Raw genomic sequence first — 14208 nt, 5'->3', positions numbered from 1 at the left:
ACACACACACACACACACACACACACACACACACACACACACCAAACAGGGTACGGTCGGAGTGTGCAGCTCAGTGGTAGAATGCATGCAGAAACCTTGTGTTCCATCTCCAGCACACCAACAGATACACAAATAAAAAGCACCCTCGATTATAATTTTTGTGTGTGGTAACGGGGATGGAACTCAGGAGCATTCTACCTCTGAATTATACCTCAACCCTTTTTATGTGTGTGTGTTGGGGGGTACTAGGACTTGAACTCAGGCTCATTCTACCTCCAAGATACAACCCCACCCCTACTTTGTGTGTGTGTGTGTGTGTGTGTGTGGAACTGGGGGTTGAACCAGGGGCATTCTACCTCCAAGCTATGCCCTGTTTCAAAATTATTCTTAATTAAAAAAAATTTTTGTGTGTGTGGTTCTGGGGGTGGAACCCAGGGGCTTTCTACCTCTGGGCTATACTTATTTGGAAACAGAGTCTCACCAATTTGCTAAGAGCCTCACTAAGTAGCTGAGGCTCACTTTTAACCTGTGCAATCCTCCTGTCTCAGCCTCCCAAGCGCTGGGATTACAAGTGTGCAGCACCACGCCCAGCATTATTTTGAAACAGGGTCTCACTAAGTTGTGGAGGCCTCACTAAGTAAGATGAGGCTGGCCATGAACCACAATCCTCCTGTTTCAGCCTTCCAAATGCTGGGATTGCAAGCATGCGCCATCATGCCCAGCTTCTATTTTATTTTTTATTTGGAAACAGAGTCTCAATAAGTTGTGGACTATCTCAGGAGGTTGCTGAGGCTTCGCTGTGAAGCTGTGATCCCCCTGTCTCAGACTCCCAAGTACTGGGATTTTAAGCATGAGCCATCACGCCTGGCTAATTATAGTTTTTTTAAGAAATAATAACAAGTCTAACCAAGAAGTTCTTGGACTTGGATTAATTACCTACTGTGTCTCCCAGACTGGAAACCAAAGAACAGGCCTGACGTGCGCACACGCCTGCAGTCACCAGGCCCGACGCCTACACAAGCCAGCCTAGCACCAGATGTCGGGTGTATGATGGAGAACACAAAGGGAATCTTCTACTCATGAAGGTATGTGAGGATTAAACAAGAATGCATTTGAAAACGTTAAACAGTGTTGCTGCACACAGTAACCATTCCAAAAATAGGAGCCACTAAGTTCCTGTCAACTTTATTAACATTCATTCTAAACACAAAATGCTTTCCATGAAGAACCACGCTGGAGTATGTGGGAGTAAGTGTTTCCTTATCACTCGTGGGCTTTGTTGTGACTGTTTTTACTTTATCAAAGTGATAAATGTATACAGTTTAAAAAGTCAAACAGCCAGGCGTACTGGCACACTCTTGGAATCCCAATACTTGGGAGACTAAGACCGGAGGATCGCGGTTTGCGGACAGCCTCAGCTACTTAGTGAGGCCCTTTGCAACTCAGTGAGACCCTGTTTCAAAATGAAGGATAAAAAATAGGGCTGGGGGTGTAGGTTGGAGGTAGAATGCCCTGGGTTCCATCCCCAGTACCACAAAAATAAATAAATAAATAAAAATAAAAAATTAAATAAGTAAAAAATGGGTCTGGGAAGCTGGGTGTGGTAGCGCATGCTTGTAATCCCAGTATTTAATGAGGCCCACCGCAACTTCATAAGACCTTGTTTCAAAATAGAGAATAAAAAAATAGGGCTGGAGGTATAGTTCAGAGGTAGAATGCCCCTGGGTTCCTTACCCAGTACCACAGAAGTAGAATTCCTAGGTTCAGTCCCCAGGAACACGAACACACACGCGCGCGTAAAAAAGGCAAAACATTCCCATTGAGAATCTTCCAGCTATCCTAAAGTCACAGCATGACCGTTACTCAATTTGTGATGAGGTTGGTGTAAATAAACCTATTGAACAGCCTGCTGTGTAGAAGTAGAGCACAAGCCAGGCATGTAATTACAGTACTTGGAAGGCTGAGACAGAATTGTAGGTTCGAGGACAGCCTCAAGCAACTTAACAACACTGTTTCAAAACTAAAAAATATAAAGGGCTGGGATGTAACTTGAAGTAGAATGCCCTTGGTTCAATCCCCAGTACCAAAAATTTAAAAAAATTAAAGTATAGCATGTACAATTATGCACAGTAAAGAACACCTGATGACAATAACAAATCACTAAGTTGTTGGCTTTTAAGTTTACTACGCTAGCCAGGCATGGTGGTGCACATCTGTGGCTCCAGTATTTGGGAGGCTGAGAAGAACACAGGTTTACAGCCAGCCTCAGCAACTTGATGAAGCCCTCTGCAACTTAGCATAGGGTTGAGGATGTAGCTGAGAGGTAGAATGCCCTTGGGTTCCATCTCCAGTATCTCAAAAAATAAAATAAAATTAACAATAATAAATTTCTTGGGCGTAGTGGTGCACGCTTGTAATCCCAGCATTTGGGAGGCTGAGACAGGAGGATTGCAGTTTGTGGACAGCCTCAGCTACTTAGTGAGGCCCTTTGTAACTCAGTGAGACCCTGTTTCAAAATAAAGAATAAAAAATGAGGCTGGAGGTGTGGCTCAGAGGTAGAATGCCCCTGGGTTCCATCCCTAGTACTCCCAAAATAAATAAATAAATAAATAAATAAATAAATAAATAAATAAATAAATAAACAAATAAATATACTATATATATTTTTTCCATGTGTGTGGCACTGGGGGATGAAACCCAAGGACATTCTACCAAGCTATACCTCAGCCCATTTTATTTTTTATTTATTGATTTTGTGTGGTACTGGGGATGGAACCCAGGAGTATTCTATCTCTGAGCTATACCCCCAGCCCTATTTCACTCTTTATTTTGAAACAGGGCCTACGTTCCTGAGGCTGGAACCCATGATCATCTATCTCAGCCTCCTAAGTACTGGGATTACGAGCGTGCGCCACCATGCCCAGCTTTTTTTTTTTTAAATATTGACTCAGGGTCTCACTAAGTTGCTGAGGACCCCACTAAATTGCTGAGGCTGGCCTTGAACCTGTGATCCTCCTGTCTCAGTCTTCCAAGTATTGGGATTAAAGGCGTGGGCTCTAGACTATACATCTCTGTATCAAAACCACTCAAGTGACTGAGCACACCGTCAAGCCTGTGTAAGTAGGTTCTACAGTGTTCACACAATCACCAAGTCGCCTGATGATGCATTTCTCAGAACATAAAGATCCCTGACATTAGCGACACTTGACTGCTTCAAAGATTTTCCCCTATCTTCTGCACTGTTGCTGTTTTATCATATCTAATTTTTGCACTTGTCTTAGGCTGTCTTTATATTAAAAGCTTTCCTCAAACGTTGATTTGTCCTTGGCTGCCTGGGTTTAAAAGGAGGCTCTGAAAGGCTGACCGACGCTGTGGCAGAGGTGGAGGAGCTTGGGCTCTCCCCAGGTGGGTTGGGTGGTAACCCCAGGACCAGTATGGAGACACTCCTTCCCGCTTAGCACCTTTCCATGAGTCCCCTGGTGGGAGAGGCCGGGTACAGGCATTCTAGAAGCCTGAAAGAGAAAGGGGTCGGTGTCCTCCCGCTCAGAGCAGACGGTGACTTAACTTCTTGTCTCAGTCTGGGTCTCGCCCATCCTCTCGTAGGCCAGGTGTGTGCAAGTGCAAAGCCCCGGCCTCGTGAGAAGGGGCAGCTGGCCCCGGGCAGGGCCAGGTCAGACTGGGAGTCCCCCTCAGGCCGCGGGACACCTGGGCACCTCCCTGCAAGCCCTCGCGTCCAGCCTCGGCTCAAACCGTCATCGCACCCCTTGGCTTCCTCTCCTGGCCATTTCCCTGACCTCACGACTTCATACCTCTTCACTCATTATTTGCAGGTTAGGGGACGTCACGAGGCTTAGTCTCTCGGGTACAGGCCTCACACATACTAGGCAAGCATTCTACCACTGCCCCAGCCTCCCGGGTCGCTGGGTTCCAGGCTTGTGCCACTGTGTCAGCACTCAGCCAAATAACTCTCGTCATTCTCCCAGCTCTGCAGCCTTCGCCTGGTGGAGCCGGACACACTGCGCACACGGCCTTGAGACCAGGAGGAAGCACACTACCGCAGAAAGAACCAGAAACCGGGTCAGGGACGGGAACCTGGGTTTTGGGCTTTCTGGCCATTCGATCCATTGCACAGGGAAGACAGTGGGACATGGGCTCAGGCTCTGTGTGCAGGCCCCTCGCCGACTCCGGGTCTGGCGGGCGCCCTGCCGCCCGCGGGACTTACCTTCACCTCCTTCTCAATATAGTCGCTCAGCAGTCTGTCTGGCTCGACGCGCTCGGGCAATGACAGCACCACAGTGTGCAGAGGGCGCCTCTCTGTCACCTTCTCATGGGCTTTCTTATCTCTACTCTTTTCACCTTTTAGGAATACTCGTTTAAATGGCGACACAATTCCAGGCTGCAGGCAGAAATGGCAATGATTGGAGTTCATTATTCACAAATGCTTTGCATTGTACCACGGCTCACAAACAGCAGTGAAAACCTCCACCACGGACCCCAGGCGAACAGGGACTGGCCAGGCCAGGCCAGTAAGAAAGGGCCAAGAACACACCAGCTTCGCGGGCGGCTCTGGCGAGCGGCTCTGGCGGCTCCCAGCCCAGGTGGCACGGTGCTCCGCGGTCTCGGCACAGAGGCCTGTTCACCTGCTCCTAGCACACTGAGAAGGCGAGCAGAGGACAGACGGGGCAGAGTTCGCCCAGAAGACAAATCAAAGCTCAAAGCTCGCTCCACCTCCTCCTGGTGTGACTGAGCACCTTCACTTCAGAGAGCACGGAGGTCAGGGAAGCGGCGCGGCCAGGCTGCCATCAACAAGAGCACATCTCAGCAGCCATGGAGGACGGTGATCTGCAGAAATTCATCTCTAGGGGAGCACGTGCTCCTGATGCAACCCCTGCCCTCTGCACCCCCTCCAGACTCCAGGCTCTGACCATAAGAATGCCCATCACCAACCAGACCCACGAGGGAAGAGGCCGATCAGGGGCTGGCGGGCCCTGACCCAGCAACCTCACACCCTGTGCAGCCGCCTGGAGTCAGCCCTGACGACTAACCGCCATGAATTTAAACAGCAAGAGTGAGATAAACGAAGGCAATCCTCCTGGTGGGCACTATGAAGAAGCAATGCCATGTCCTGCTGAGAGATGGCGCTGCAGGCCGCTTCACGGCCAGAGGAACACAGCCAGGAAAACTACCTCTGCAGCAATGCCCCCAGCACGGGCCTGGAGCCCAAGCCATGACCCATACGGGAGAGAATGACGGCCCGCTGCTTTCTGTGATTAGACAGGTACTCAGGGAGGAGACACCAACACCCCCTCCAGTTTACCACCCGGATGGAGCGATCGCGCACCCGGAGAGCAGCTGGGCCACAAGCAGGCCCAGAGTAGGCTGTCTGCCATCACCAAACACTTAACAGAAGTGTTCATCCTGTCCCTCCCCTGCACATGGGAAAGCTAGCCACATACTACATTCAATGTACTATGGTGTCATAGGACACGCTGTCCCAGAGGACACCTCGCCCAACCAATCTCATGGAAGGGTAATCACAGGTGAGGGCAGAGCTCTGTGACTACACCCAACAAAGGCCGGATCTGGTGAGCCAGCAGCTCCTAGCAGATCCTGCCATCACCCCCATAACCAGTCAAGGGTCAGACCCTGCTCTAGGGACACTTTAGCTCGCCAGCATCCGAAGAGAATCCAAGCAAACAAAGTCCCCTCCTCACAAAGCAACCCTAATGTCTTTCTTGGCTCTGCTGCCTCCTGATAGAGGAGCCTGAGCATTCTCTGCCCTGCAGCTTCACTGTCAACCATTCAAATGTTGGCCCTTTGACATCTGGGTTTTATGCCACTGATCCCCTGAAAAACATGGAATAAAGAGTTCCATTCAACAAAACATAACAAGAAGCCACGGCACTGACCTGGCATGTGTCACACCACCACCATGCTGTGCCCTGCTGGTGTATGGGGGGGGGGTCTGCATGTCAGAGACCCTGTGCTGCTGGTGAACAAGTTCCTTGGGCTGGAGGGCCAGACCGTTGCTTTGGCATGATCTGGGCTACACTGATTTCTAAGCAGACTGTAACGTTAGCCAAGCGCTTACCATCTCTAAAATGGGTTCAATGCCGGCACACTATAATCCCAGTATTTGGGAGGCTGAGACAAGAGGATCAAAGGTTTGAAGACAACCTTGGCAACTTAGCAAGGCTCCCAGCACCCCAGTGAGACCATTTCTAAATAAGAAATAAAATCAGGGCCAGGCATGGTGGCACACACTTGCAATCCCAGTACTTGGGAGGCTGAGAAAGGAGGATAACAGGTTTTCAGCCAGCCTCAGCAACTTAGTGAGGCCCTGTCTCAAAATAAAAGAATAAAATAGGGTTGGGGGTGTAGTTCATAGAATGCCCCTGGGTTCCATCCCTACCACCACAAAAAGAAAGAAAGCAAAAAAAAAAAGAAAGAAGCTGGGCGTGGTGGCGCACGCTTGTAATCCCCATGCTTGGGAGGCTGAGACAGGAGGATCGCGCAGGTTCGAAGCCAGCCTCAGCTGGTTTAAGAGACCCTGTTTCCAAATAAAAAATAAAACAGGTCTGGAAGTGTAGCCCGGAGGTAGAAGGCCCCTGGGTTCCATTCCCAGTACCACCAAAAAAGAAGAAGGAGGAGGAGGAGGAGGAGGAAGAGGAGGAGGAGGAGAAGGAGAAGAAGGAGGAGGAGGAGGAGGAGGAGGAGGAGGAGGAGGAGGAGGGAGGAGGAGGAAGAGAAGGGAAAGAGAAAATCGGGGTGGGGGTACAGCTCAAAGGTAGAATGCCTCTGGGTTCAATTCCCAGAATCAAAATACTTAAAAATTAAAAATTAATTAAAATGGTTCAAGATCCTTGCAGGTTATCATGAGCAGTCTGTGCAATACTCTACAGAGAGCTCTGAGCACACTTCCAACATGTTGTGAACAAGCAAAACATATAGCAACAATTATTTTTATGGCTGTGTTCCCTACTGACAACACATCATAAAATTTGTCTCCTTCAACTGCTGCAATTATAAAGATAGTACCAAAGCCTCATACTGGATGTCAGACCTAACATCCACCCGAGCTCTTCATCCATGTGCCCACCTAGGACAAGACTGTGATCCAGGTTCAGAGCCTTGTGAGCCACCAAATACTTCCTCTCTGGAGCTGCATGGCAGGCACAGGGTCCTGTAGCTCAGGGGGCGGGCAGGATGGAGCCCAGCAGCCTGAGTCCCAGGGCCTTCCCTTCCCAGAGGCCTTGGACTCAGTGCCCATCTGAGGGGACTTGGAAGTGGACGGGAGCCTGCATGTGGGAACCAGCACAAAGGACTGTGATTCAGATGGTAAGGCAAATACAAATGACACATTAGGGATCGCTCCTGTGCCCTGTGCAGGGAAATAAGAAGGGAAATCCCCATCCTACCCCCTTCAGAATTCTATTCTCTCTCCTATTTAGATTATGCAAGTCCTTTTTAATAAGTAAATAAGCTGGACGCAGCGGAGCATGGATTCAGTAGGGTCACAAATTCAAGGCCAGCCTCAGCGACTTAACAAGACCTTGTCTCAAAATAAAAAATATTTTTTTTAATGTTCAAAAATATTTTTATGGTGATGCACGCTTGTAATCCCAACATTTGAGAGGCTGAGACAGGAGGATCATGGTTCGAAGACAGCCTCAGCTACTTAGAGAGGCCCTTTGCAATTCAGTGAGACTCTGTTTCCAAATAAGGAATAAAAAGTAGGGCTGAAAGCTGGGCATGATGGTGCACGCTTGTAATCCCAGCACTGAGGAGGCTGAGACAGGAGGATCATGGTTCGAGGATAGCCTCAGCTACTTAAGCCCCTTGAAACTCATTCAGACCTTGTTTCAAAGTAAATAAAAATAAAGCTGGGGTGTAGCTCGAAGGTAGAATGTCCCTGGGTTCCTTCCCCAGTACCACACACACAAAAAAAAGGTAAATAATAAAAATAAGACTGGGGGTATACCTTTGAAGTAGAATTCCCCTGGGTTCAATCCCCAGTACAAAAAAAAAAAAAGAAAAAAAAAAGAAAGGAAATAAACAAGTATTCCAGTGCCTACAGATAGAAAAGAGCCTTTCCTTCATACCACATATGTTGAAATAAGTAAGAAAAGAAAAGAAAGAAGCAGCACAACTCAGCTGCGTGTGTCCCCATCTCAGGGTTCGGCCATGTTTGGGGAAGATGGGCATCTGCCCACTGCTGCCAGTTTGCCCTGATGACAAATGTGCAGGCGCCTCAGGCCCACGGTGGACACAGCAGGTGAGCCAGGGTCCATGCTGGCACGCAGCCCCGGGACTGCTATGTGCCCACAGGCACATAGCCACAGGCACATAGCAGCTCCGGGCACCCTTTGGGCACGTGCACTCTCTATTTGCAGTACTGGGGATGGAACCTCTGAGCTACAATCCTAGCCCTAGCCTATTTTGAAATGGTCTCACTGAGTTGCAAAAGGCCTAAGTAGCTGAGGCTGGCTGGGAACCTGCGATCCTCCTGTCTCAGCCTCCCAAGTACTGGGATCACAGGCATGCACCACCACACCCAGCCCGTTTCTTTTTTCTTTTTCTTTCTTTCTTTTTTTTTTTTTTTGCAGTTTTGGGGATGGAATTCAGGGGCATTTGACCTCCAAGCTACACCCCCTGCCCTAATTTTTATTCTTTATTTTGAAACAGGGTCTCAGTAAGTTACGGAAGGCATCACTATATAACTGAGGCTGTCCACAAACCGCGATCCTCCAGTCTCAGCCTCCCAAATGCTGGGATTACAAGCATGCACTACCACACCCGGCCCCTCTCTATTTCTTGATCTTTTCCCTCTACCATTTCTCAGCTCAGATCTTTGGTCCCAACTGACTATAAACCCACATAAAAATTACTTTCCCCTGGAAGACAAAGCCTGTGGTCTCGCTGCTGAGTGAAGACTGAGCAGCGCAAGGGCCTCTACGCCCCAGCTGGCAGACGGGCTCCTCGCCTCCACCTGCACCCCTGCGACGGCCCTTCAGCAGAGCAGTTTCCATGAGAAGCCACGGTCTCAGCCAAGGAAGCTGGTGGCTGGCCCTCCAGCCCGTCGCCCCAGAGCAGGGTCTGCCCGCGGGCCGGCAGGCCCGCACAGTGAACACGCCCTGGGACGCAGCACGAACAACACTCACAAGGCCCCGCAGTCCTCCTACGTGGCTCTTCCCACACTAGATTTGAACCTACCTCATTCTCCATGGAATACCCCAATGGAGACCCAGTTTGAGTAGGAATTTCTTTGGTGGAATTCGGATTCCTCCACCGTTGGTGACAGTTACTATGCATTCTCTATTTTCTCCTGAACTTGTTGAAAATATGGTCAGATGTTAGCCCTCCCTCTGAAAAAAACATGCATGAACAGGAAAGACCAGAAACCACAGCTTCCTTCTGCAAAGCCCACTGCAATTGTTTACAGTTTTAAAAAAGCTTAAAAAGCAGGCAACATCCAGAATGTTGACAAAATCCAAACAGGCTGCATGCACAAAAGCAAAAATGAACCAGCAAACACATTCCCACTCCTCCCAGCATGCAAACCCACAAGCAAGCCCAGCATCTCTGTGTGGCCCTGTGAAATCAACTAAGGGACATTACTTTGGAAGTCTGATCATCCTGAAGTTCAAATGCCAAAGCTAAAAATCAAAGAAGAAGCCAGTCCGGCCGGGCGTGGGGGCGCGCGATTGTAACCCCAGCATTTGGGAGATGGAGACAGGAAGATCGTAGTTTGCGGCCATCCTCAGCTACTTAGTGAGGACCTTTGCAACTCAGTGAGACCTTGTTTCCAAATATAGAATAAAAACTAGGGCTGGGGGTGTAGCTCGGTGGTAGAATGCCCCTGGGTTCCATCCCCAGTGCTGCAAAAAAAAAAAAAAAAAAAAAAAAAAGGGGGGGGAGAAGCTGAGTGTGGTGGCGCACATCTATAGTCCCAGTACATGGGTGGCTGAGGCAGGAGGATCACAGATTTGTGGCCAGCCTCAGCAACTCAGTAAGGCCCTCCGCAACTTAGTGAGATCCTGTTTTGAAATACAAAATAAAACAGGGCAAGATGTAGCTCAGAGGTAGAAGACCCTGGGTTCTATCCCCAATACCACAAAAATGAAGAAAGAAAACTAAAGTGAAAAGCGAAGGGCAAATCTTGGGGCTGATGCAGCTGATGAAGAACCAGGCTCTCAGCTCACAGAGGGACACAGCTGTGACAAGGCTGTTTTATGTATTTATTTTGGTGTGTGGTACAGGGGATAGAACCCACGGGCATTCTACCTCCGAGCTACATCCCCAGCCCTATTTTTATTTTATTTTTCTTACTTAGCAGTACTGGGGATGAAACCCCGGGGCATTCTACCACCGAGCTATACCCCAGCCCTAGTTTTTATTCTTTATTTTGAAACAGGGTCTCACTGAGTTGCAAAAGGCCTCACTAAGTAGCTGAGGATGCTGTCGAACCACAATCCTCCTGTCTCAGCCTCCCAAATGCTGGGATTACAAGGGTACGTCACTACGCCTGGCTCTCTTATTCTTTCTTTCTTTCTTTCCTTCCTTCCTTTCTTTCCTTCCTTCCTTCCTTCCTTCCTTCCTTCCTTTCTTTCTTTCCAGGTCTGGGGATGAAACCCAGGGGCATTCGACCTCTGAGCTACACCCCCTGCCCTAGTTTTTTTTTATTCTTTATTTTGAAACTGGGTCTCACTGAGTTGCAGAGGGCCTCACTGAGTAGCTGAGGCTGTCCAGGAACCGCAACCCTCCAGGTTTCAGCCTCCTGAATGCTGGGATTACAAGCATGCGCCACCAGCCTGACTTATTCTTTATTTTGAAACAGGGTTTCACTAAGTTGCAGAAGACCTCACTCAGCTGAGGCTGGCCAGAACCAGGACCCTCCTGTCTCAACTTCTCAAGCTGGGATGACAGGTGTGCACCACTGTGCCCGGCTGAGGAGGCTGTTTAGACACCCCGTTCTCACTGCGTGCTTTCAAGCAGCGAGACCTTCCCGGGGTCAGGTGCCTTCAGGTGGGGCTTGAGCCACCTGAGTAAGTGACACTAAGGTGCTCAGCCTACAAATGCCTCCAACTGCCTTCAGGACTCATAAGTTTGAGTCACCAATTTGAGACTAAACAGCATGTGTCCGAAGCTTGCCTTAACTTCCTTAAATCTCCTAGTCTAGAAAAGAAGTTGAATTTGTTGCTGGTGAAGGCCCTTAAAAATGAATACTCCTGCTGGGCGTGGTGGCGCACGCTTATAATCCCAGTGCTTAGAAGGCTGAGACAGGAGGATTGCACAGGTTCAAAGCCAGCCTCAGCTACCTAGTGAGGCTCTCAGCAACTTAGTGAGACCATTTCAAAATAAAATATTTAGGCCTGGTATAGTGGTGCACGCTTGTAATCCCAGCATGCGGGAGGCAGAGATCAGAGGATAGCGGTTCACAGACAGCCTCAGCTACATAGCAAGGCCCTTTGCATTGAGACCCTGTTTCAAAAAAAAAGACTAAAAAAATAGGACTGAGGGTATAGCTTGGAGGAACAAAGCCCCTGGGTTCTAACCCCAGTACCACCAAACAAACAAAAAACAAACATCTGGGTGTGGCTGCACAGGCTTGTAATGCTGGTATTTGGGAGACTGAGATAAGAGGTTCACAGCCAACCTCAGGAATTTAGGCCCTCCACAACTTAGTGAGACACCTGTTTTAAAATTAAAAAAAAAAAAATAGAAGCTGGGCATGGTAGCTCATGTCTATAATTCCAGTACTTAGGAGGCTGAGACAGGAGGATCATAGCTTCAAGGACAGTTTCATCAAGTACTAAGACTCTAATTAACCTAGAAATACCCTGTTTCCAAATAAAAAAAATAAATAAAATACGGCCAGAGGTCTCAGGGTGTATCTCAGAGGTAGTATGCCCCTGAGTTCAATCCCAGTAAAACAAAAATAAATGAAAAATTTAAAAAGGGGTAGGGACCAAGTGTAGATGCATGCCCATAGTCACAGTACTTAGGAGGCTGAGACTGGAGGTTCAAAGCCAGTCTCAGCAATTTAGTGAGGCTCTCCGTAACCTAGAAAGACCCTGTTTCCATGTAAAAATAAAATTAGTCTGGGAATGGGGAGTGTAGCTTGAAGGTAAAATGTCTCTGGGTTCAATCCCCAGTACCGAAAAACAAACAACAAAAAACTCCACCCTGCCACGCTTGTAATCCCAGCAGTTGGGAGGCTGAGACAGGAGGATCACAGTTCACAGACAGCCTTAGCTACTTAGTGAGGCCCTTTGCAACTCAATGATAATCTGTTTCAAAATAAAGAATAAAATATAGGGCTGGCGGTGTAGCTTGGTGGTAGACTGCCCCTGGGTTCCATCCCCAGTACCACAAACAAAAAACAAAACAAAAAAAACAAAAAACTCCACCCAGAACAGACTTGAAGGAAGAAAGGAAACCAGGAGCCAGGAGAGAGACACAGATGCTACTAGGCAGAGCAGTCACACCCTGCCGGGGTTACAGCAGGGCCCCTCCCAGGGAACGGACACAACTGAGCCGGTGAGACGGTGCTCGGACACTAACCCGCCAGTCAGCACAATCCTTCATCACAGACACGGTGAGTCCGGTGATCCGCATGAGAGAAGAAAGGACAGTGACTGAGAACAGAGAGAAGACTAGGAACAGACACTTGAGAAGAGCCACATACATAAAACAGGAATAGACAGCTGTGAAAAAGAACAGAGAGCAAGTAAGGTATCTTAGAAAGTACAAATATGATGGTCAAATAAAAACTCACTGGAATAATAGAGTGGATATAACTTAGAGCCAAGTGAGTAACTTAGGCCAGGGAATCTGCCAACTTGGTAGGACTGATCAACCTGATAGGAGGGAGCTTTAACTTTAAACTTTAATTAAACAGAATGTCAGAGTAGCAAAAGAATTCAATTCTCAGTAGTATATCACAAAAGAAAATTATACTTATTATAATACTCTGAACTTCATTATTAAGAACTTTGTTGGAAATTTGTTTTCATTATTATGTAAGTACCTGTGTAATGGCCTTGATTTTGCCTCTTGGCCCAGAAAACCTAAAATATTTCTTATCTGGCCCTTTATTATTATTATTATTATTTTTTTTTTGCAGGTCTGGGGATAGAACCCAGGAGCATTCGACCTCCTAGCTACACCCCCTGCCCTATTTTTTATTCTTTATTTTGAAACCGGGTCTCACTGAGTTGCAGAAGCCTCACTAAGTAGCTGAGGCTGTCCCCGAACCGCGATCCTCCGGTTTCAGCCTCCCGAATGCTGGGATTATGCTGGGATTACAAGCGTGCGCCACCACGCCCGGCTTATCTGGCCCTTTACACAAAATTTGCCAATCCTGTCCTAGAACATAAAGCAAAAAGATTAAAAAAAAATTAAGAATATGAGAAAACGTAAAAGCCACAGAAAGCCAGGCGTGGTGGCGCATGCTTGTAATCCCAACATTTGGGAGGCTAAGAGGATCATGGTTCTCAGCCTCAGGTACTATTTAGTGAGGTGTCCTTTGCAACTCAGTCAAACCCTTTTTCAAAATAAAGACTAAAAAATAGGGCTGGAGGTATCGCTTGGAGGTAGAATGCCCCTGGGTTCCATCCCCAGTAACGAAAAAAAAAAAAAAATTAAAAATGACAAATAAATAAATAAATAAATAAATAAAAGCCACAGAAGCCAGGTCCATGAGTCTAGCAATCACCTAAAAGCAAGGCAGAGTCAAAATAGGGACACAAATGTCAGAAAACAAAGAAACAGAAGACTCCACTCTACAGACAGAAAAACCCCAATAACAGAAGGACAAAACGTGACAGACAAGCCGTGTGTGGTGGCGCATGCCTGTGATCCCAGTGCCTGAGAGACTAAGACAGAAGGATCACAGGTCCAAAGTCAGCTGAGCAACTGAACAAGGCTCTCTACGATTTAGTGAGACCTTCTTTCCAAATAAAAAATAAACCAGGGCTGGTGAAGCTAGGAGGTAGCCCTTGGGTTCAATCCCCAGCACCACAAAAAAGAAGGGAAAAAAAGTGAGAGACAAATCCTAGTACCTAGACTCATTCTCATGAAACTGCAGGTCAGGCTGGGGGACAGTTCAGTGGTAGAGTACTCGTCTGGCATATGCAAGGCCCTGGGTTCAATGCCCAGCACTGGGGGGTGGGGGGTACGGGAGGACTATTGATTTTTAAGAGAACT

At 47.9% G+C, this 14208-nt stretch overlaps 1 protein-coding gene across 4 annotated transcripts in view; it reads right to left on the bottom strand.

Moving 5' to 3' along the window:
* CCM2 (CCM2 scaffold protein) overlaps window positions 1-14208 on the bottom strand; it is a gene marked incomplete at both ends in the record, with an annotated part of 37739 nt that overhangs the window by 12002 nt on the left and 11529 nt on the right. For 3 of the 4 annotated variants that reach the window (XM_080701519.1, XM_080701520.1, XM_080701522.1), the window contains one exon: window positions 4223-4396. The exons of the other annotated variant lie outside the window; for it this stretch is intronic. In XM_080701519.1, coding sequence (XP_080557645.1) covers window positions 4223-4396 — 174 coding nt within the window. The remainder of the gene's footprint in view (window positions 1-4222; window positions 4397-14208) is intronic. 4 annotated transcript variants of the gene reach the window in all.

The sequence above is a fragment of the Muscardinus avellanarius genome (genome assembly GCF_963383645.1).
Source record: "Muscardinus avellanarius genome assembly, chromosome: 9".
Lineage (NCBI taxonomy): Eukaryota > Metazoa > Chordata > Mammalia > Rodentia > Gliridae > Muscardinus > Muscardinus avellanarius.
The sequence above is the reverse complement of the archived record's forward strand: the minus strand, read 5'-3'. Positions and strand labels throughout refer to the sequence as shown.